We start from the raw sequence: 23,022 nt of genomic DNA on the forward strand, positions 1-23,022 counted from the left end.
GTATTAGAAACTGGTGTTGAAAAGAAAAAATTTCTAGGGGCCATTGGAGGAGGGAATAAAGTGGCTTCTGACCTGCTTTATTAGAAAAAACAAAATAATCACTGGGTTATTTCTCATGGGCCATTAAAGCTGGCCAAATTGGCTTAGTCTCTTGTGTTTAGAACCTTTTGCATACCCTGTCACAGTGTAGTACATAGAAACAAAATTGCTTTCTAGTAAGTTAGTGGTCTGTCACACAAGCTGTGGAAATGCCGGTTATAATTGCATACTTGAAGGGAAAGCGAGAAATTGGTGTGTTCATACATGCACATAAACATGTTATTTGTTATCTTTTTGGGATTTGCAAGCCTAGCAGAAGGAAGTTAGTGGAGTTTTTGTTTTTTAAATAGAATATTAAAGGGGGCAGCTAGGTGGTGCAGTGGATAAAGCACGGGCCTTGGATTCAGGGGGACCTGTGTTCAAATGCGGCCTCAGACACTTGACACTTACTAGCTGTGTGACCTTGGGCAAGTCACTTAACCCTCATTGTCCCACAAAAAAAAATAGAATATTAAAGCAGGAGAGACCCAATACCCCAGCACTACACACAGTCCATAGCAGCACTATAGATTCTTCTCATTTTCCTTTATTGAAAATGTAGACTTCAAGTATCTAGTTTAAGATGTGGAAAGCAGTCATTAAAAAAAAAAACCTAAATACAGTTATTCTATTTTCTGCATTCTCTCTATAAAACTTTATTGAAATCAAAACAAATTGAAACTTGAACCTTTAATTTCCCACCTCCTGGTCTGCTGAGCTGTCCTATGAGTCATCCCTCTTTTTGAACTAGATCTGTACTAGAACTTTTCGGGAATATATTTTTAATGAATTGAGTCGATTAATTTTTCTTGCTAAAGACATTATATGCTACCAAATGGCCTTGAAAATATGCATTCTTTTGATCCTTTAGCTAGATGAATTACTCTTTTGCACTCAGAGAGAATTAAAAGTTCTATTGTATGATTCAGGCTTGGATTATTGCATTTAAACCTTTTAAAAATTGTCATCAGTTCTGACCAGTGATAGGGAAAGGGATTGCAAAAATTGCAGCCATCTTTGCTTTGGACATTGTATTTTTATTTTTATTTTTTTAGCTGGGAAGTACAAAGTACAAGTTGGTCCTCATTGTAGGTTGAAAGTAAAGGGGGATTTAATCCAAGTGTGGCTATTTATTAGCATCTTCCTGGTTCAGGACCCTGTTACTTGGCACTTTCTGTTCTGCCTTATTTTTGAATGTAGCCGAGTAAAAGGATTAGTGACGACCTCATATTATAGGAAGTGGTTTTTGTTGTTCTTCATTTTGGGGACTAGAAGACTTTTGATTGTCTAGTGAAGAATGCTTTACTCCAAGGTAAAATCTCGTATGTTGCATATTATTAGAGTTTGTTCTAGATTTATATTTAATTATATCTGGGAAATGTCTTTATGTCAAGATTTGGACAACACATGAAAAGGCTGGTGGAATTTGCAGCATTTGAAATATTAAGTGTCCTGCCTTCTGGAAGTGGTTTTTGTGAGAGGAAGGGGTGTGTGTGTGTGTGTGTGTGTGTGTGTGTAATAAACAAGGTTGTGATTGCTTTCTTAACTTATTAGTAAATATGGGGAGGTGAAGGTAGTTGGAGAGATTGTAGAGCATAGATTTTGCTTTTAGGGAGTAAGCCTGAAAATTGTCTGGCCCTGGTTTATTGAGAGGAAACTCATTGAGATATTTCTTAGGGAATGATACAAATTGTTGCTTTAAAAAAACCAAAAACCCTCCTGATTGGGAGTTGCACCGTAGTTTCAAATAATGCTCTAAGAACAGGCTGTGCTATGTTGGCCCACACTGGGCTAGGCTCTCAAGGGAGTTTAAGAAAGATTGGCACCTGGTGAACTATGTTTCTGCAGTAAAGGAACAAAGATACTGTATGCATTCATCAAATTATGAGTGCTAGCTCACTATCACCTATCAATCAAATACTTAGTGATACCTTGGATGTTAAATTGAGCTAGCACAGGTGCTATAAGTACTATACCCCTGTTTCTATGCCTTGTCAAGATTGGATTGTATTTGTTACTTGCCTCTTATAGGCGATGATTTGACCCACACATCTGTGGTATGTTGTGGGGATTTAATGGAAATGGTGGTGCTGTTTAGTTGTTTTCAGTTGTGGGGTTTTCTTCGCAAAGATATCAAAGTGGTTTGCCATTTCCTTCTTCATGTCATTTTACAGCTGAGGAAACTGAGGCAACTGGGGTTAAGTGATTTGCCCAGGTTCACACAGCTAGTTGAGCTCAGGAATCCTAGTGTGTCACCTCACTATATGCTGTATGTTTTTATCAACGTTGACAATGGAAGTCATAGCAAAAACACTATACATAGGATTAAATTCCTTTTCAATGGTGGTGGTTAAAACTTGCAATATTTCTGGGGAAGATTATAGTTTTCCCTCATAACTTTTTTTTTTTTAAAGTGAGGCAATTGGGGTTAAGTGACTTGCCCAGGGTCACACAGCTAGTAAGTGTCAAGTGTCTCAGGCCGTATTTGAACTCAGGTCCTCCTGAATCCAAGGCCCGTGCTTTATCCACTGCGACACCTAGCTGCCCCTTTCCCTCATATCTTAAAAGTTAAGAGGTCATCATGAGTAGATAACAATAGCTTACATTTATAAACACTTAAAAGGTCTGCAAAGCAATTTTTATTGTAGTAGCTCTAATGAGATAGATAATGCAAATATTATTGTTCCCATTTACTCATGGGTAAACTGAGACTCAGGTTGAGTCGACATGTTCAGGTTCACCAAGCTAATATCTGGATTATGAGCTGTTATTTCTTTAGCTTAAATTTCTGTGTAGAGATGTTTGAAGTCAGGGTGGTTGGCTATATGACATGTTTGCAACCCTTTTAATATGACTAGAAGTACCATTTCCCCTTGTACTTTCTGAAGCATGAGTCCCACTCTCTCTCTGATCTAGTAGTGGTATTGTTGATTAAAAGATGGGGGGACAGCTAGGTGGTGCAGTGGATAGAGCACCGGCCCTGGATTCAGGAGTACCTTGAGTTCAAATCCGGCCTCAGACACTTGACACTTGTTAGCTGTCTGACCCTGAGCAAGTCACTTAACCCCCATGGTCCCGCAAAAAACCCCCAAAAAACATAAAAAAAAATAGGCCCAGTTTTATAGCCTTTAGGCATATTTTCATATTGCTCTCTACAATGGTAGGATCAGTTCACAACTTTCATCAACAGTACATTTTTGTTGTCCCAGTTTTCCCACATCCCCTTCTACATGAAGAGATGGCCCTTCTGTTTGCCAAGGCCCTTCTAACCACATGAAGGATCCTGTTTCATCCTGTGTTCTCTCAGCAGATTGCCCCTCCATCATCCCCACTCTTAGCCTTTTCTTTAGTCTGTGTTGACTTACTCCTTCCCCACTGACTCCTTTGTCTTCAAAAAACCCTCACTTGATACTGTACATCCCCACTGTCTCTAGTCCCATATCTCTTCTCTCTTTTGTAGCTAATTTCCTTGGGAAGATTGTATGCAAAAAATGCCTCCATTTCCTTTCTTTTCACTCTCTTCTGAACTCCTTACAGTCCAAGTTCCAGTCTCATCACTACTCCCTTCAATTACGAATCTCCTTATCCTCGCCTAAGCATCAAATTTGATGGTCTTTTCTTTAAACTTTATCCTTTTTGACCTCTCCTCAGCCTTTAACATTGCTGATCACTCTCTTCTCTAGGTTTTGTTGTTGTTGATGATCGTGATGCTTTTATTTTGGTATTCCTCCTACCTTCCTGACTGACTACTCATTGTTCTTTGCTGAGTGTTCATCCAGGTCACACACTATTCACACTATTCATAGTGTCCCACAGGGCTCTCTCAGGACCCTTTTCTCTTCTATACCTATACTGTTTCCCTAGGTGTTCTCATTAGATTTCGTTGTTTCAGTTATTAACTCTTTGGAAACGTCTGCCATATCTGCTTGACTAGGCCAGACTTCTCTGTTAACCTCCATTTCCCACATAGGTATGTACCTGCTGGCTGTTCTGTAGATATCTTTTTTTTTTTTTTTTTTTGGTGAGGCAGTTGGGGTTAAGTGACTTGCCCAGGGTCACACAGCTAGTAAGTCTTAATTGTCTGAGGCTGGATTTGAACTCAGGTCCTCCTGACTCCACGGCCCGTGGTCTATCCACTGCGCCACCTAGCTGCCCCTCTGTAGATATCTTAAAGTCATCGTGTCCCAAACAGAATTTGCTATTTTTCCTCAAAGTGCCACCATCATGATTTCAGAAAGGCCTGGAAAGATGTTTGTGAACTGACATAGAGTGAATTGAACAGAACCAGGAGAATGTTGTAGTTTGATGAAGGACTGTGAATGACTTAACTAACTATTCTCAGCAATACAGTGATCCAAGGCAATCCCAAAGGGCTAATGATAAAGCATACTCTCCATTTCCAAAGAAAGACCTGGTATTGACTGAACATACACTGAAGCATAATATTTTTTACTTTCTTTCATCTCTTTCTTTTATTTAAGTTTTCTTGTACAAAATGGGTAATATGTTAATGTTTTACATAATTGCACATATGTAATCTGTATCTGCTTACTGCCTTAGGAGGGAAAGGAGAGAAAGGAGGGAGGAGAGGGAGGGGTAGAATTTGGAGCTCAAAACTTTAAATAAAACTGCTTATTATTTTTTAAAAGTGCCATCATCTTGCCAGTCACTCACACTTGCAACTTAAACATCACCCCCAATTCATTCTCCTAATATCCAAACATTGGTAAAATTCCTATTGATTTTTATCCTCATAGCATTTTAAAAATATTTTATTTTATTTTATTTTTCCTCATAGCATTTTTGATACTCTTGCCATAACCCCTGCCTGGACTGTTGCAATAGCCTACTGGTTGATTTCTCTGCTTCAAACCTCTCTCTACTGGGGCAGCTAGGTGGCACAGTGGATAGACCAAGGGCCCTGGAGTCAGGAGGACCTGAGTTCAAATTTGACCTCAGACACTTAACACTTACTAGCTGTGTGACCCTGGGCAAGTCACTTAACCCCAATTGTCTCACCAAAAAAACCCTAAATCTCTCTCTACTCCAATCCATATTCCACACAGCTATCAGGCTGATCTACCCACAGCCCAAGTCTGACTCTGTTATCCATTTCCTCTCAACCCCTGCCCAGATAATAAACTTGTGTCTCCTTATCACCTCTTATATCCTGTGTTCCGTTATCAGTGTCCTTCATAACTGACCCCGTCCTACATTTCCACTCTTCTTGTACTCTGCTCTCTACCATGTAATTTGCAATTCGGTGACATTGGGCTCTTTGCTGTTCCATGCACCCTGGACTGCAACTCCAAATATGAGTATTTTTACTTGCTGCCTGTGTCTGGAATATGCTTTTTGTCCTTATCTCTGCCTTTTGGTTTCCTTAGAGTCTGAGCTAAAGGCTCACCTTCTGCAAGAAGCCTTCCCTAGTCTTCCTTCATCTTGGCGCCCTTCCTCTGGGAGTATTCCCAATTTATCCCCTGTGTATCTTGTTTGTACACAGTTGTTTGCACGTTTTCTCCCCTGTTAGATTGTGATCTTCTTAAGAGCAAGGACTTCTATCTATCTCTCTCTCTCTCTCTCTCTCTCTCTCTCTCTCTCTCTCTCTCTCTCTCTCTCTCTCTATCTATCTATCTCATCTATTTTTGCCTTTTTGTGTCCCCAGTCCCTGGCACATGGGAAGAGCTTAATAAATGCCATTTCGCAGACTGACTCGAGGTATTTCTGATAGCATGCATGCCCAGGTTAATGATTGGAAAACTGCAGAATGAAAAGCTTTTTTCTATGGAATAAGAAAGCCTATTGGACTAAGAACCTTTATGTTTATCTCTAGTTATTTGTTTATCCTGTTGAGAAAAATTTGAGGGTTGGGGAAATATAATTTCTAAGACTGAAGCTTTGAGAGATGTTTGTTTTGAAGATGAACAAGGATTGCTCCAGTTAAAATTTGGTCTTATCAATCAAAACTAAAGATGGAAATTGATAAGGGGAAACGGCGGGGGTATGGGTTGGGGTTGGGGTTCTTGGGAATTCCTCTTTAAAGAATTACACCCTCTTGCACACAAAACTTAGTTAGAATAAGGTGATAGTTTATTTAGGAGCAAGGGAAGGGAAGGGTGGGGGGAGGGAAACCATGAAAGAAATCCTTAGACTTTTCATGGGGAGATTTGGCATAAAGCACATGGCTCAGAGGTACCAAATCTCCTCGAACAGGAGACCGGAAGGTACTTTTATAGAGGACTGATGGGGGTGGACCATCTGCCCGTGAAAAGTTCCTTTAATGAAGGTGGACCATCCCCCACTGGTGGTAGCTGGGGGAATTGGGTGAGGAGTGGAGGACCATCCCCCACTGGTAGTGACTAGAGGAATTGGGTGAGGGGTGGCTACGGATTCCTCTTCAGGACACAAAGGACGCAGCCACACCCAAATTTATCTCCCCAGGGTAAGGGAGACCAGAATGAAGGGTAGGAATCCCAAGCTAGCTCAGTCTGATTTGGTTCCTCTAGGCGTTATCTGTCCTCTGGTTTAGTTTCTCAAGGAGAAGATTCCTCGGTGTGCCCCAGAGAAATTCTGGGGTGCTCTGCGCCCCATGACAAAATGATAGTAACACTTTGTTTACAGAAATGGGGGGGGAGGGTAAAGGTGGCGGATGGGACTCTGGAATGCCCAACTCTTTTGATGGGTTTTAGTTTTGGTGAACTCCTTCCTTTTAATTTTTAATTTGTTATAAAGGCTGGCTCTGTGGTAGGGCAAGAGGGAGAGATAATAGTGGGAAGTGCCAATGATATTAAAACAAAAGTCATGAATAAAAGTAAAGGGGAAAAAGAAAACCTTTTAAAAGAATCACATTTGTGTATAACCATTCTCTATGTGGTTTTGCAGGCAACACACCTACCAAACCAACAGTGTTAGCCAATGGTGATCATGAACTAGGAGAGAATGATGCCACAGGTAAGTGTTCCTTAAATAGTTAAATCACATGAATAGAACTGGCATGGGCCAGATTAGAACCTCTGGGTGTTATTGAAACCCTTATCAAGTCCTGGGTAGAAGAGGATACCCAGTAAAAATGAGTGGACAGAGCCTTTGTGTATTCTTGTATTACATGGGTTTCTGTATGTTGCTTGTGCCATATAAAACCTTAAAAGGAAAGAATAGTCAGCCTTAATCCTCCTGGAGCTGTACCTTTCACTTTTTAATTTTGGGAGCCCCTTGGTGATAATTGAGGGATTCTTGTGGAAAGGAGAATGTCCTAATGGAAGCTTCTATTTACAGTATCTCAGTTTGATAATTAGTGTCTCCTCAGATTTATTGAAATTGACATTACTCTTTTGAGTACATAAAGCTTCTCTTCCTTTCCCCAGCTGAATATCAGAATGAGGAAAGTCCATAGTTTAGAAATCTGTTCTCTACTTTTACGTACTTTGTTTTAGCTGTTGCCAGTGTGAAGTTTTCCTCCCCACCTCCCCCAAGCGCTGGCATTTATTTGATATTTTTAAGTTATCAGAGAAATTCTTGTGGAATTTCATGTTTGGAATTTCATGGTTCCTTCTCCACACCCTTGCATTGCTCTTCTCTTTATGTGTTCTTGGAACATACGTGGTGAACTCTGATACAGCAGCAAGTGTCTGTAGAAGTGTACTATGTAAATATCTCACCGGGTATCCCAAGTGAGTGACTAGAATATTGTCAACAGCCATCTGAGAATGACACTGTGTTTTTATGAATAATTATACTAAAATTATAGTTGTGAGAGAAATGTCACTATATTTTCCCCATCTGAGTCAACTATTTAAAGATCATTCTCAGTGGAAGAGAGGGATAAAATGAGAGGAGTAATAAGTACTGTCTGTCTCGCTTGCCTCTGCAGACACAGATGCAGTCAGCAGATGTGTAGGCTGACTCAATGGCAATCCAGACAGTTGTATAATGGAGGATTACTTAAGCATTGTCTCTGGGTTGTTTCTTCCATTTGCATCCTGGGATCTTTGCCTCCCTTTGATCTTGACTGGAGGTGCCCCACACATCTAGGCTAAATACCAGGGTTTTTTCCTCTGCTGATTTCCTGAATATAGAAAGATTCATCCAGGGAGAACAGTTACTCTGCCAAAAGCCCTTAGATAAATCTGTAGAGTTTGGCAACAGCTAATCATTCCTGGATTCACTCCGGATTGTTTGACCTTGGGAAATTCAGTTGGTATTGCTAGCTACATACCTCACAATGACACTGTGGGAATTGATTATGCATTCTTTCTTTCATTAATTCAACAATCATTTATTATGCAGCTTATATGTGGAAAGCAGTTAGCCATTGGTGATATACATAATTAAAATACTTAACTGATTCTTTTAATTTTGAAGACCTCTATTATGATTAGACTGTAACTCCTTATTCAAATAGAACTAAAACAGACTATCACATACATAGACCTTTCCCAGAGTAGTGACAGTAAAGACATTTATGTAATATGATTTTTAGGGAAATTTTTTTACATAGTTTCCTGCCATTTGTATAAAGAAAAGAAAACACCTGAGGATGATGTTTACTGCTATGAGTATGAGTTTCTAAAAAATGGAGACATCTTTTATCCAAATCTTTAGAGGTAGAGACCTCAGAGGGAGGACATGCTAATCAGTTAATCTGATCAATTGATTTATAATGTCATTGATTTCTTTGGGAAAGACCTAATACATTTATATAGCAGTAATACCATTGTGGACTAGGATTTTGGTGAAATTTAGGAAGGTGTGAGTTAACTCCTCCCCCACAATCCTTCACCATGCTTGGGGACTGTGGTAAACAAAGAAATCACTATAAAGACTTTAGCCAGTTGGTGTTAAATTTATCCACAAGCCACCTCTTCTCCCTTAACCAACCACATCTCTCCCAGTGGATTCATATGGGACCCTACTGTGAGCCTTTTGGGCAAGAAGAATGTAAAAGTATGTTTGAAGACTTTGTAGGAGAGCTCCTGACCCCTTGATATCTAAGCTGACTTTTTGATCTTCTTGCCTAAAGTGCTCACAGCTGGGGACAAATTTAACCCCAATTGCCCCCAGTCTGTAGCACAATTTCCTTAATTTAAAGCCCCAGTTGATGGTATGTCAGGGGAGAGGGGGGTCATGCTAATTCTCAATTCCACCAATATCCTCACTGAACAAGTACCTATGCTACAAAAATTATTCAGAGTCATTTATAAAGCACTTTACCAAATTACTGATATCCCAATCATGGTGGGATTAATCAAAGGAAGAAAATTATAGACCAATTTCACTAATTACTATTTATGCCAAAATTTTAAAGAAAGTATTAGTAATGAGATTGCAGCAACATATATCAAAAAAATTATACATAGTGACCAAATTGGATTTATATTAGGGATGCTAGAATTGTTCAATATTAAGAAAACAGGGAGAATAATTCATCATGTAAATAATAGCAACTTGGGCAAAATAAATCATTTATTTATGTTATATAAACCTTAAAAGGCTAAGCATGAAAAGACCCATCTTATGATAAAGACCAATATGATAAAAAGTATTTATCCAAAGCCAGTGGAGAGTATTCTTTGAAATGGAAAACCACTGGAAGCCAAGAGAAGGAAACTAAAATTATAAACGTGGGTGAAGAAGTTATAGATTGTTTTTAGTTTCAGAAGACTGTCTAGTCCTTATCTTCATGCACCTTCATTTTCACCCCTACCTCTTACAGTAACACCTCAATTTCTTTCACTTGCTCTGAAAACTAATCAAATCACAGCCATTACTTATCTAATGTTGCACCTGCCAGTTTTGTAATGTTCTTTCCCTGAGTATTCCTCCACTATATGTATTTTTCTTTTCGTTAGAATATAAGCTCCTTGAGGACAGTGAAACTTGCTTCTATGTTTTTGTATCCCCAACACTTAGTAAAATATTTGACACGTTATAAGAACTTACTATATGCTTTTCATTCATTCAAATTACAAAAAGGTATCTCAAAAGTCTCAGTGTACTTCTTAGCTTAAATAGCTTAGAAATTACTTTTTTAAATTATCATTATAAAGAAGTAATCATCAAATATGTTTGATGTTGGCCAAAAAAAAATAGAAAAAGTAGATCAGTGGAACAGATTAGATAAGTCACACCCTGAAGCAAATGAAAATAGACTGGAAAAACATTTAGATAGAAAAGTTTAGACTAGTATTTACACCATATTCCACAGTGGTTCAAATGTATATGATCTTTATGTATATGATCACATATTGAAAGGATTAGGGGGCAGCTAGGTGGTGCAGTGGATAAAGCACCAGCCCTGGATTCAGAAGGACCTGAGTTCAAATATGACCTCAGACACTTGCCACTTAGTAGCTGTGTGACCCTGGGAAAGTCACTTAACCCTCATTGTGCCAAGCCCTCCCCCCCCCCCCAAAAAAAAAGGATTAGGAAAGAATAGGAAATATTCAAATTTGTGGTTTATTGGTCAATTTATAATCAAAACAAGGCAAGGAGATGGTTAATCATAAAAGACAAAAAAGACAATTTTGCATGAACAAACTCAGAAGAGGACTGTGCAGGAGAGAAACATCTTTTCATCAGACATCTGGATAAAAATATGCCATATGCGGAACAGACAAAAATATGACTAAAAGGCATGCCCCAGAAGGCAAATGATGAAAGGATATGAACAGTCTTTGAAAGAAATATTGCAGTGTAACAGCCATATGTAAAATGTGTCCAAACATTAATAGAGAAATTAAAATTACAAACATTCTAAAGTTTTATGCTGGAAAAATTGGCAAAGATGTAAAAGGTGTAAAAAAGAAAATAATCAATATTGACAGCTGTTGTTAGACATATATGTATTGTATGTTGATCATATGAATTGTTCCAGGCATTGTGGAAATCAATTTGCAATTACATAAGAACAATGATTAAATTCTTCCTCCATTTTACCTAGGAATATCACTACTACTGGACATGTATCCCAAGAATCTCAAATACAGAAGGGGTTTCTCTATGCAAAATATTCATAGCAGAGCTTTTTGTGATAGTGAAGGACCAGAAACAAGTAGGTGCCCTGAGCAAATCCTGTTTATGGAAACAGTGAACATGAGGAAATTATAGATACATAGGGGAGGGTATGAACTGATAACAGTAAAGAAAGCAGAACCAGAGAAAGAGACCATAGAAGGGCTGTAATAATGTGAATTAAGACAGTACCAAGAGAAAGCTGAATTCTGATTGAAGGTAATGATCTATATCAATCATTTTTGCTTAAATATTTTTCTTTAAATTTTTTTCAGTTAACAAGCATTTATTTGTTAAAATGGATTATTCTTTAAAGAAAGAAATATTATAACATAAAAAATTCATAGGATGAAACCTCTTTAGCATCATAAGTTGAAGTGGAAAGTTAACAGGTAGGATAGAAAATATACCAACAAATGTATTAAAAGAAGATTCCAATTTTATAAATACTACCTTCTTCCCACCTACTCAACGAATAAAAAATTTGTGAAAATTCAAATACCACCCAAGAACAATGACACTGAAAAGAGTCTCCCAAAGATCAATAGATAATGAAATGAAAATATAAAAAACAAACTTGTTTTATAGCAGAACTTTAAAAGCAACTAATAAATATACTTTAAGAGTAACTTTTAAATATATAGGGCAAAGTAAAGCATTTGGAAGATAGAGCAAGAAGTAAAAACCCTGGATTAATCATGATTCAAAAAGTCACTAAAAAAGAGAAAAGGGTAGACAGCCTACTCGTTGGCATTTGAGGATCTAAGTTGAGCAAGCCTTTTCCAGAGGGGACCAAAATTGGCAACATGCTATAAATGGAGAGGATATACACATCGCCCCTGCATCCCTCTTACTGAGAGCCTAACTACCATTCTTGAAAGTACTTAATTGTTCATTTCAGAACTACAAAAATAGAGGGAAAATACTACATATGCAACAAAAGAGTTACCAGTAAAAAATATACCAGTGAATGTTTTCAGACTTCTAGAAATAGGACAAAATTTTAATATCAGAAAAAAGTTTTCAAATTACATACTTCTACAGATGGGACTGTATTGTTTGAAAAGGCTATTTAAAAAGTCACACAAACAAAACAAAGGATATCAAATAACTGGTCATTGAAAATATCCAGGGGGCAGCTAGGTGGCGCAGTGGATAGAGCACCGGCCCTGGAGTCAGGACTACCTGAGTTCAAATCCGGCCTCAGACACTTGACACTAGCTGTGTGACCTTGGGCAAGTCACTTAACCCCAATTGCCTCAAAAAAAAAAAAAAAAAAAAGAAAATATCCACATTATAATCCCTATAACCAGTAGAGAAGGAATTGCAGGCTGACTGAAGGATAAACTCTTAAAAATTATTTTGTACTTTGAGCCTGTAACTCTAATAGAAGAAATAAAATGGAATTTTGTTTTAAAGTATACATTTCAATTAATACAAAAGGAGTAAATTGATTAAAATAGTAAAATGTTAAACAGATCAATCAAGATCCATTTATTTAAAGTTGGCTATTTCTTGTTCTCTTAATCTGGGTATTTTACATTTATGCAAATAGTCATCCTTTTCATTTTTAGATTATTGGCAGTTATTTGAGCAGATTAGTTTCAAAAAATTACCTTTATTTCATCATTTGTTGTGAATTCTTTCTTTCCTTCTTTTTTTTTTTGGCGGGGCAATGAGAGTTAAGTGATTTGCTCAGGGTCACACAGCTGGTAAGTGTCTAGTGTCTGAGACCTGATTTGAACTCAGGTCCTCCTGAATCTAGGGCCAGTGCTTTATCTACTACACCACCTAGCTGCCCCCAAATTCTTTTTTTATACTAGTGATTCGACTTTTCCTTTAAAAAAAACAAGACTAGGTAATGCTCTGTTAATTTTATTATTTAATTTTGGGAGCAGGGTGGTGGAGACAATTTAAAATCTTGATATTCCGAATTTATATTTTGACATTCATTTGGGATTTGGGATTTTATTTTAGTTGCATGCCTATTTATGTTTCTGTTTTGTTGATGAAAGTATTTAGAGATAAAATTTCCCCCCTGGACTGCTTTAAAAGTTTTGTTATGTTGTCTCATTTTCCTTGTTTTCTTTTAAAATATCAATTGAGAAACAGTAACAATGAATGATTGAATTGGTGACAAAACATTTATTATTCACTTGCTATATATATCATGTACCTTGTTAAGCCCTAGGAATAGAAATAATACAAAAGCAAAATAGTTCCTGCCCTGAAAGAACTTACATTCTAATAGAGGAGAACAACATTGAAGGAAATGACTGAACAGCAACAACAAATAACCTTGGATAAGTCATTTAACTACTTCCTTGGGCCTCAGTTATTTCATCTGTAAAATGAGGAGTTGTACCTCTAAACATCTCTTCTAATTCTAAATTTATTGTCCTCTGATTCTATTAATTGATAAATAAAACCAAACTAGTTTTTTAAAAAACTGATAAAATTGATTAATCACTAGTACATTTAATTTTTAAAAAAGATGAAAAGGTGCCAGCAAAATTATAAGAAAGGAGAGATCACAACAAATATTCAACAAATTAAAAATATCACCAGAATAGGTTGCATACTGCTGTTTGGTAACACATTGGAGAATTTAAATTAATATAAAAATATAAATAACTCAAATTCAGTTAGGAAATAGTAGGAAATAGTTAGGAAATGAGTAACTTAATTCTGACACTTTTAGAGGAATAACTTAAGTATATTAATGAATGACCTCATCATTAAAAAAAAATTGTGTTCCAGAATGAACTATCACAAACCTTTTAGAATCAATAATTCATACTTAGAACTGTAGATTATATTAGATCATAATTCCTGTAAGGAATTATATATTGATAAATATTTTAAAATATGGAATTCTACCTTGTATCCTTTGAATCAAATACCATATGTTAACTTTTAAAACCTAGCAACAAAAACACTCAAAAGAAACTTGGAGACCAATTTCCTTAATGCATTTTGATGCTAAAATGCTAAATAAAACATTAGCAACAGAACAGAGCAATATATTAATAAAAAGAAATCGTACTGGGGCAGCTAGGTGTTGCAATGGATAGAGCCCCAGCCCTGGATTCAGGAGGACCTGAGTTCCAATCCGGCCTCAGACACTTAAAACTCACTAGCTGTGTGACCCTGGGCATTTAACCCCAATTGCCTCACCAAAAAAAAAAAAAAAAAAAAAATTATACCTAAGTAGCACACCTTGTATCCTTGCTTTGAGGTAAGAAAATCACTACAAGGTAGAAAGAAACAAAAAAATCATTAACTCATTATATCATTTTTATGCCCAAAATACCTTTAATAAAATCTAACATTTGCCCTGACCCTAGAAGGAAAAGAAACAGAGAAAATTTTCATCAACACGATAAAAAAATGTATCTAAACCAAAACTGAATATAATATATCATATGCAATGGAAAAATGTTGAAAGCATTTTTCTTTTAAAAAAATAGAATTAAGTACTATTACTCTTACCACTTGATTGACAGGAGACATTCTATCCATTAAAATACTAAATGAAAGTAGAGATTAACAGACACAAAAGGGTCAAAATACTATTCTTTGCAGATGATAGTGGATCTAGAAGGTAGAATTATCTAAACCAAGAAATTGTGACAATAAGTGAATTCTTCATGGTCACAGGGTAGCTATCCATTCAGAAATCCTTTTACTGTCACAAATTGTCTACTCCTCTGTAACTTATTATTGTAGAGAGTTACTTGGAGTATAGAGAGGTTGACTAACTTCCTCCTGATCACAAAGCTGGCACATATCAGAGGAGGGCTAGAATCCAGATTATCTTTATCCATTGCCTCTTTCCATGCTCTTATATAATAGCAGAAAAATTGAGGAAAATAAAAAATTTTAAATTGCATGTGCAATAATAAAACCTTAAAATTGGAAATTGACTTCTCTAGATACAAATACACAGAGGACCCTTATAAGTAACCACAAGTAGAACTAAAATAAATGAAGACATTAAAAACCATAAAGGAGAGGTATCCATGGATAGATTAGTTGAGAAGTCTTTAACCTTTTTTTGTGTCATGAACCCCTTTGATAGTCTAATGAAGCCTAAGGACCCTTTTTGAGTATAATGATTTTTTTGTTTGTTTTTAATGAGGCAATTGGGATTAAGTGACTTGTCCAGGGTCACACAGCTAGGAAGTGTCAAGTGTCTGAGGTCAGATTTCAACTCAGGTACTCCTGACTCCAGGGCCGGTGCTCTATCCACTGCACCACCTAGCTGCCCTGAGTATAATGTTTTTAAAATGCTAAAGTAAAATCCTTAAGATTACAAAGGAAACTAATTGAGATATAATTATCAAAATATGTAAAGGGCAAGTTCATAGAAATTTTGGATTAGACCAAAACGTAGCTCTTTAAGCCCTGGGTTACAGAAAACTACCTCTAGGTATACTGTGGGGTCAGAAATTGATCTAAACCATGGTTTGAGCCCTTGGTGTTCTGTTTACCCTTTTTTTGGGGGGGGGGTTCTAGAAAACATACTTAATTCAAACCTGAAATAGCATTATAATAAGAGTAACAAGAACAATTTTCTCTTATAAACATGGATTTCATTTTCTCACAAATAAACACACACAGACATGTATTCTCCTCCTCCCCCAAATTGGGAAGTATGAACTTTGATGGATCACTTGTGGGACATTCATAAATGGGAGCATGTGATCAGGGACTCCTATTGATGTATGTACTCATGGAGAACATACTTGACTGATGTACACAATTCATGACTCCAGTACTCAAGTACAGCCATCTTCTGATGATATTGTACTGCTCTCATCTACTAATCTACTGTTCACTTTCCTTTGTTTTAGTTAATAAGCCTTCCCCTTATAGGGAAATGCTTGAAGCTTTTATTTACTTAGACCATTTAGTGATGAATGCTTTGATTAGGAAGCCTTCCCTGAAAGAGGTGGGAGCAGCAGTTCTTTTTCAGTGTTCGATATTGTGTAGATTTCAGCTGAAGTGTTGTCATCAGAGTCATCTGCTACTCTGCACTCTCTGTGGGAGGTGTGCGATGTGTAGGGAATGGTGATAGCTCTTTCATCTAGACTATGCCACGAGGCATTAGTTGTTCAGGCTAAGAGAATAGGTATGCTCTTTAAACCCTTCACTCCTCTACTGTGTTCTCATCGGGCTATTATACCTTCCTGTGTGGGGAAAGTGATCCCCAGGGTTCTACTAACTTAAATGGAAAAGTTGCTAAATGAAAATGGTGAGGAAATTGTTTTCAACCTCTTTCCAACCATACTCTCCCCAATCATGCTCCTCTGTTCCATGGAAATTATAAGGTCTGGACTGGTTGGGGAAGATTGAAGAGATTTTGCCCACTTTTGCTCCCAGCAACAAATCATAGACTGGTTTCTATTTTCTTTCTACAGTGGTAAAAATGACACTGTTCCTTAAATTGATTTACAAATGTAATACAGTACCAATGAATCCAAATGCCAATAATGAAATACAATATACTACTAATAAAATACAATATACTAATAAAAGAATTTATATAGGGAAACAAATTGGCAAACATATCAATATGCAAGCTGATTAAAAGAAAAAAGCTGAAGGACTTGTACTTCCAAATTTTAAGAGATCATACAAAAAGCTTATTAAAACTTCTAGTACTGGGCAAAAATGGAGAAGTAGGTCATTAGAACAGAATAAAAATACTGAATATCCAAGTAGATAGTTAAATAAGATGAGCGTTTGATAAACTTACAGAAAAGAGAATGAGGAGAGAGTTCGTTATTTGACAAATGTTCTTGGGCAAACTGGTCAGTCATGGTATAAGTGAATTTTAGCTGGATAATTGATTTAAGAGAAACAAAATTTTATGATTGAAAGAAAGTAGAATAAAGAATAAAAGTACATACTTGGAATGATGCAAAAGAAAAGGCATGAGAATGAATAAAGAAACAATGGGAAAATATTCAGGAAAGGACATGCTATGACTTTTTCTGGATTGATGGTAATTTATTGAAATGCAATTTTTAAAATGGTTTTTAATATTAAGTTTATTAGACCACTTAGAAATTAATGTCACAGTATTCCTCTGCCATGGGCTATGTATGGAGTCTGACCAAAAGGAGATAAGGCACAGACTTTCCAAATAGGGACTCTTCGTAATGACCAGTCCCTTAGAGCATGAAGGTAAGAATACTAGAGAAATCATGGTGTATGGACTTCTCCAAACTGTGCATAACAGGGTAGAGCTTCTTATGACCAGCATCAGAACAAGCACAAAGTGGGTTGGGGTTTCATCCCAACAGTGGATGAAATGAAATTTTCATACCTTCGCAGTAAAAGTTCTGAAAGATCGAGGCTTTGCCCTCCTGCTTTTATTGAAAGGAGCTAGTTCCCTGATTTGGTATCATACTCAGGGGTTTACCTTCTGCACTAATTTCTTGTTTGAATTCATGTTTCCCTTGTTAATGTGTATGTATTAGTGAAGATGCAGCTTGAGATTTGGGTTGTGAATTAACCCTGGTTTGGCTATCACTAATTCTTGCATGAGACAGCAGCAACCAAATTGAAAATTTCACATTCTCACTTTTCCTCTAAAACTGGTCTGTGGGAAGTCCAGCAATAAAATGGCAAAGAGTTTGATAAGCATTTTGCTATGCTGAACTTGCTGTTTACTAATGACTTGTGCTTTTTTACCTTTCTCTTTTCCATTCTCCTTCCCCTTTCCTATTTCTTTCTCTCCTCCTAGAAGCCTAGTGTGTCCCCCTACACTGGGACTGCTACCATCAACAGATCAGTGGTCTTTTCTAACCATCGTTACAGTTCTAAAACTTCCAACATTTTGCCGAGCTTTGCTTTCCCTTCCTGGACCCTGTCGATGTAGAAGAAGCGGAGGGTAGTTCTTCAGGGCCCATTTCTGCTGATGCCTGAGCATTCCACTACTTCTCCTTTGTGCACTGCAGGGCTTGTTGGAACCTCCTTTCTTTTGTAAGCACAAAAGTGCATAATGGATTTTTTAATTGCACTATTTTTTAGAAAGGTTATCTCATGTCTTTCAATTTATCTTTACTCATCATAAATTTTTAAGAATTTAATTTGACATTTTTAATTTTTAATTTTTTTGGTTGGTCATTTTCATTTCATCAACCCTTCTGAATGGATGGTGGAAATGTGGTACCAAAAGAGAAATTGTGCTTCCATAAGGGGTTGGGTCCACCATGACTGCAGCCCCATCCTTCCTCTCTTTCCCTTTTGCCTGTGAACTTGGTCTTAGATTACTTTAATCCTCCAGGTCTTCAGTACTTCTTTCATTTGTTCTGAAATTTAAATAACAATCATTGTCATGTTTTAGCTTCTGAATAACTTTGATCCATTTTTGAAAATGTAAAAATTATTCTTCAAACTAAAGCAGTTTATGATAATTCTTGAATTGGTTTGAAAGTGCTCACATATCTTGGGTTAAAAAAACAAAAACTCAACCCCCAATTTTGAAAGCCAAGTCACTGTATCCCATTTTCTTGAAAAAGTTGCCTTTACATGTTACACTAAAAGATAAAATTATAAAATGGAAAACCCTAGTTTATTTTCATTAAGTGCTAACATTGAAAAAAATCTCAATTCAAGATGTCAAGATGACTCACTATAACATGAAGAAAATTTGATAAAGGGAGAAGAGCAAGATGTTAAACAAATCTGGCAAGGCCAACAAATTTCTAAGGTGGTGTCTGTGAAATTATTTAAGTACCTTCTTGTAGGTTCAGCATACCTAGTCAATGTGATTCATGGGTTGTTGTTGTCATCTCTTTTTTTGGGCGGGGGTGATAACCTGCTACCCTTTAAAATTTACATGAACATATTTTGATGTTCTTATTACTTTATGACACGCTTAAATGTCACCTGTTTTTGCTCAATCTTCATTTTCCTGAAACTTCTCAGAAACCTAGAATCGTTGAATTTTTAACTAGTCTTGTTAGTATTTTTTGTATGTAGTACACGGACTTTTTAATTGGTCCATTTTTTGCATCTAATATTTGAAACATACTTCTGTTTTCTAGTTTCCTTTCAGTTGAGGTTGATGTTTCATAAAAGGCCAGTTTCATATTAAAGAGACTGATTTCACCTGCTAAAGAACACATTAGTTTGTTTGAAATGAAGCCATTTTGAAATTTTAAATTGTGAACTGAGAATATCATACAAATTAAAAGTGAGTGCTTAAGGATTTTCAGTTAACAATCACAGGCTAGGTGTTTGTTATCTGGAAAGAATGATAGATATTGAAATTCTACTAACCCGGGATCAGTGCTAGAAAAAAGTACTCTTTTTACTTTGATTCTGAAAGTTTATGGGAAAGTAGATATTATTGGAGATTGTTATAAAAACTCTGATATGGGGATGTGGCAACAGAGAGCAGAGTACAACCTGTAGTAGGAGAAGTAGTAAATAATAATGATAATAGCTATTATGTAATGCTTTGAGGTTTGCAAAGAGCTTTAAAAAACTCATTTGATCTTCTCAACTCTGTAGTATATTAGTTTTACCCTATTATACAACCTTGTTGTATAACTTTGTAGTATAATATTAGTAGTGTGTCAGTGGCATATCAGTTGCTCTGAAGGCTTATCTTAAGGTATAGAAGCATTTTTATAAATCACAGTTTGCCAGATTTAACTTAGCGATATAGGGCTTTAGAATTTGGGACTTTTTTCTCACTAACGATTTGAACTGATTTAATCTGTTCATAGAGAGCATTCCGAAGTTTATCTCTAGCAAAAGTAAAGGTAGTAACTTGAAATTTTTTGTTTAAACTTAATTGTTTAAGCATACTTTGTAATGATTTAGGTATCACACACTATATCAGGAAATAGTAGATAGAGTGCAGACTGCAAGTATTTGAAGACTTTGGGGGAGACATTCTGCTGGAGAAAATTATGTAGTGAACAACTCAAAGACCACAGCTATGAGGTAGCAGAAAAAGTTTTGGTCTAGGCCTCGGGGTATACAGATTGCCCAGATGTCCAGCTATATATTGGTTATCAGTGAATTATGACCTACATCTGGAAGCTGTTTTGCTGCCTTGCTAAAAACAAAAATCCAAAAAAACCCCCACCAAAAAACGCCCCTCCCAAACCCCACCAAACCAAAACAAACCAACTCCATCCCTGCAATGGCTTTTGAAATTCAGGAATCAATTCCTGAGTGTACAAGGCTGTTATGATCTGGTTTTCTCGCCAAAATTCTCTGGTCCCTGACTCTGGAGGGGAGGCATACTTTTGAAAGTAAGAACCATGCCTGCTTCATCTGAAGTTTTTGAACTTTGAAAGCTCTTACCATACAAAGGGGACCCCACAAAGTTAATCTCTCACTCGTACACACTATTTGGTGTGGAGATGGCAAATACCAGTTTTATATATATATTAAAAAATGGGTGTTGTTGCTAGTAAACATTGCAAAGAGGGAAATGTTGATCTTTTTGCAAAGCAAACTTCACATCTATCCATTCCCTATAACAAGGATCAGTGTCACAGCCAATTTAAAGGTTTATATTGAAATGTCCTTGGAGTCTGTCTCTAGGGAATACAACCAAGTACTCTTCTGGTGGGTTGAAGGGGCTAATTATTGCAATGGAAAAGACTACTGAAAACATAACCTCTCCCAGATCCATATTGCTGACATCAATTTAATTTCCTTTCATTTCCATTCCAAAAATATTATTTATTTATTTTTTAAATTTAATTTTCTGCAACAAATAGTTTGTGGACTTAAAATGTTTTTATATTTATTGTGTTAAACCAGATAAAGGTTGTCTCATGTTGAATACTCCATGTCAAATTCATTTGGGTAGAATGTGATGTTTTCCTTTAGAGCAAGAATTTTAATGTTGAATTTAAAGTTTCATGTAAATCCTTAGGAGGAAAATGTGCTCTGTAATGGGATTATGTATGCTCATTATGCCTAAATTGAAGTAATCTATATTTGCTAGTTAGCTGCCAAATTTTGTTGTTGCTTTAGCTAAATGTTATGACTTTATCTCTCTACCATCCTTTTGAGGCCCAGTACCAGAGACATGTGGAACTTTTTAAAATAATATTTTGATCCACTTCATAATCTGTTTGTATTTTTGTGACTCTAGGCCTAATAATTTGTATTCTGTGACATTTTAACATGATTATTGTAGTAAATGAATTGCACTAATAAACATCTTGCAGTAATACCCTAATATTGTATTTTGGTGTCATCTTCCTTATTTGGAGGTAAGTTGTCAAGAGTTTTGTGAATAAACATCAGAACCCTGATGTCTTCCATCCAGTACCAGGACCTTCGTGGATTTTCATGAATCCCATGTCAGTGGCTTGGTAAAAGCTCAGAAAGATTACTATTCCATCTGACCTGGAAATTGTCTGTTGACATCAGAATAAAGTCTTATATGAGTTTAAGTAACTATTTTGTTTTATTAAATACATTCACTACTTTTTTTTTTAAGGTGATAGAATTTAAAGCCATAAGGGATCTTTTAAAGATCTAAAGGGAATTATTCAGTCCCCTTATTTTGTGGAAGAGGAAGCTGAGGATAATGAGGGAAAATGGTTTCCTGAATGTTGCAAAGCTAGTAAATAGACTATTATTTATTAGATGAAGCCAGCATTTGAAAAGAAAACAATTGCTAAGATATTTAGAGGGAAAATACTCAGTAAGCCAATTCAGTACTCTGTGTGTGTGTGTGTGTGTGTGTGTGTGTGTGTGTGAGAGAGAGAGAGAGGGAGAGAGAGAGAGAGAGATTGCTCATTGATATGTAGCCTGTCTGTAATTTAGGCATAGAGTGGTTACCTTGTCCATGGTCACATAGTATCCATTAATGCCAATACTTCCCATCTCCCAAGACCAGTTATCTATTCACTATACTGTACTTTATCTCACATGTATGCTTTTCAGTTATAATTAATGATCATAAAGATAACTTAAAGTGCCTTTCAAGTAAAGAAAAATAAGTTAAAACATATTAAATAACGGTTTAACATTTACTGCGTTATATTGAAGCCTATTCTTTGAAAACTGGTTATCCACGCAGGATATTTTCAGAACGGTCAAGTAGAACACTCCATTTACCAAGGATATTGGATCAACAGAAGTTTACTGTAATGTTTTTCCATTAAGAAGTTACATCTAAGGGGGCAGCTAGGTGGCGCAGTGGATAAAGCACCGGCCCTGGAGTCAGGAGGACCTGAGTTCAGATCCGACCTCAGACACTTAACACTTACTAGCTGTGTGACCCTGGGCAGGTCACTTAACCCCAGTTGCCTCACTAAAAAAAAAAAAAAAAAAAAGGAAGTTACATCTAAGGGGGCAGCTAGGTGGCGCAGTGGATAAGGAACCAGGCCTGGATTCAGGAGGACCTGAGTTCAAATACAGCTTCAGATACTTGGCACTAACTCCAGTTAGAGTTTAGGAGTATATTGGAGTATAGGACAGGGAGGTGGCACAGTAGAGAGAAAGCTGGGCCTGAAGTCAGAAAGATTTCTCTTCCTGAGTTCAAATCTCAGAGACTTAGTAGCTGTGTGAAACCGGACATGTCACTTAACCTTGTTTGCCTCAGTTTCCTCATTTGTAACATGACCAGGAGAAGGAAATGGCAAACCATTTTGATATCTTTGCCAACAAAACCCTAAATGGAGTCAGACACTACTAAAATGATTGAACAAAAACAAGTACCTGGGTTTGAGTCCTGGCTTTGCTACTTACTATGTGACTTTAGGCATCCTGGGCTCCACTTCTCTCATCTGTAAATTGAACAGGACTTCTAACATCCCTTTCAGCTCTAAATCTAGGCTCCTACTTTCCTAGTCCAACCTTTTATTTTTATATTCAAGGCCCAACTGATCAGGAAGCCATACCATTCGTCCCAAACCCAGCATAATCAAGTCCCTTGATTCA

The 23,022-nt window shown here is 36.7% G+C and overlaps 1 protein-coding gene across 1 annotated transcript in view; it reads left to right on the forward strand.

Annotated features, from left to right (window-relative positions):
* Positions 1-23,022, forward strand: part of MAP4 (microtubule associated protein 4) — a 238,191-nt gene that overhangs the window by 100,332 nt on the left and 114,837 nt on the right. Inside the window, 1 exon segment of the mRNA XM_043983254.1 lies at positions 6,961-7,029. Coding sequence (XP_043839189.1) covers positions 6,961-7,029 — 69 coding nt within the window.

This window comes from Dromiciops gliroides, chromosome 1 (assembly GCF_019393635.1).
Source record: "Dromiciops gliroides isolate mDroGli1 chromosome 1, mDroGli1.pri, whole genome shotgun sequence".
NCBI lineage: Eukaryota > Metazoa > Chordata > Mammalia > Microbiotheria > Microbiotheriidae > Dromiciops > Dromiciops gliroides.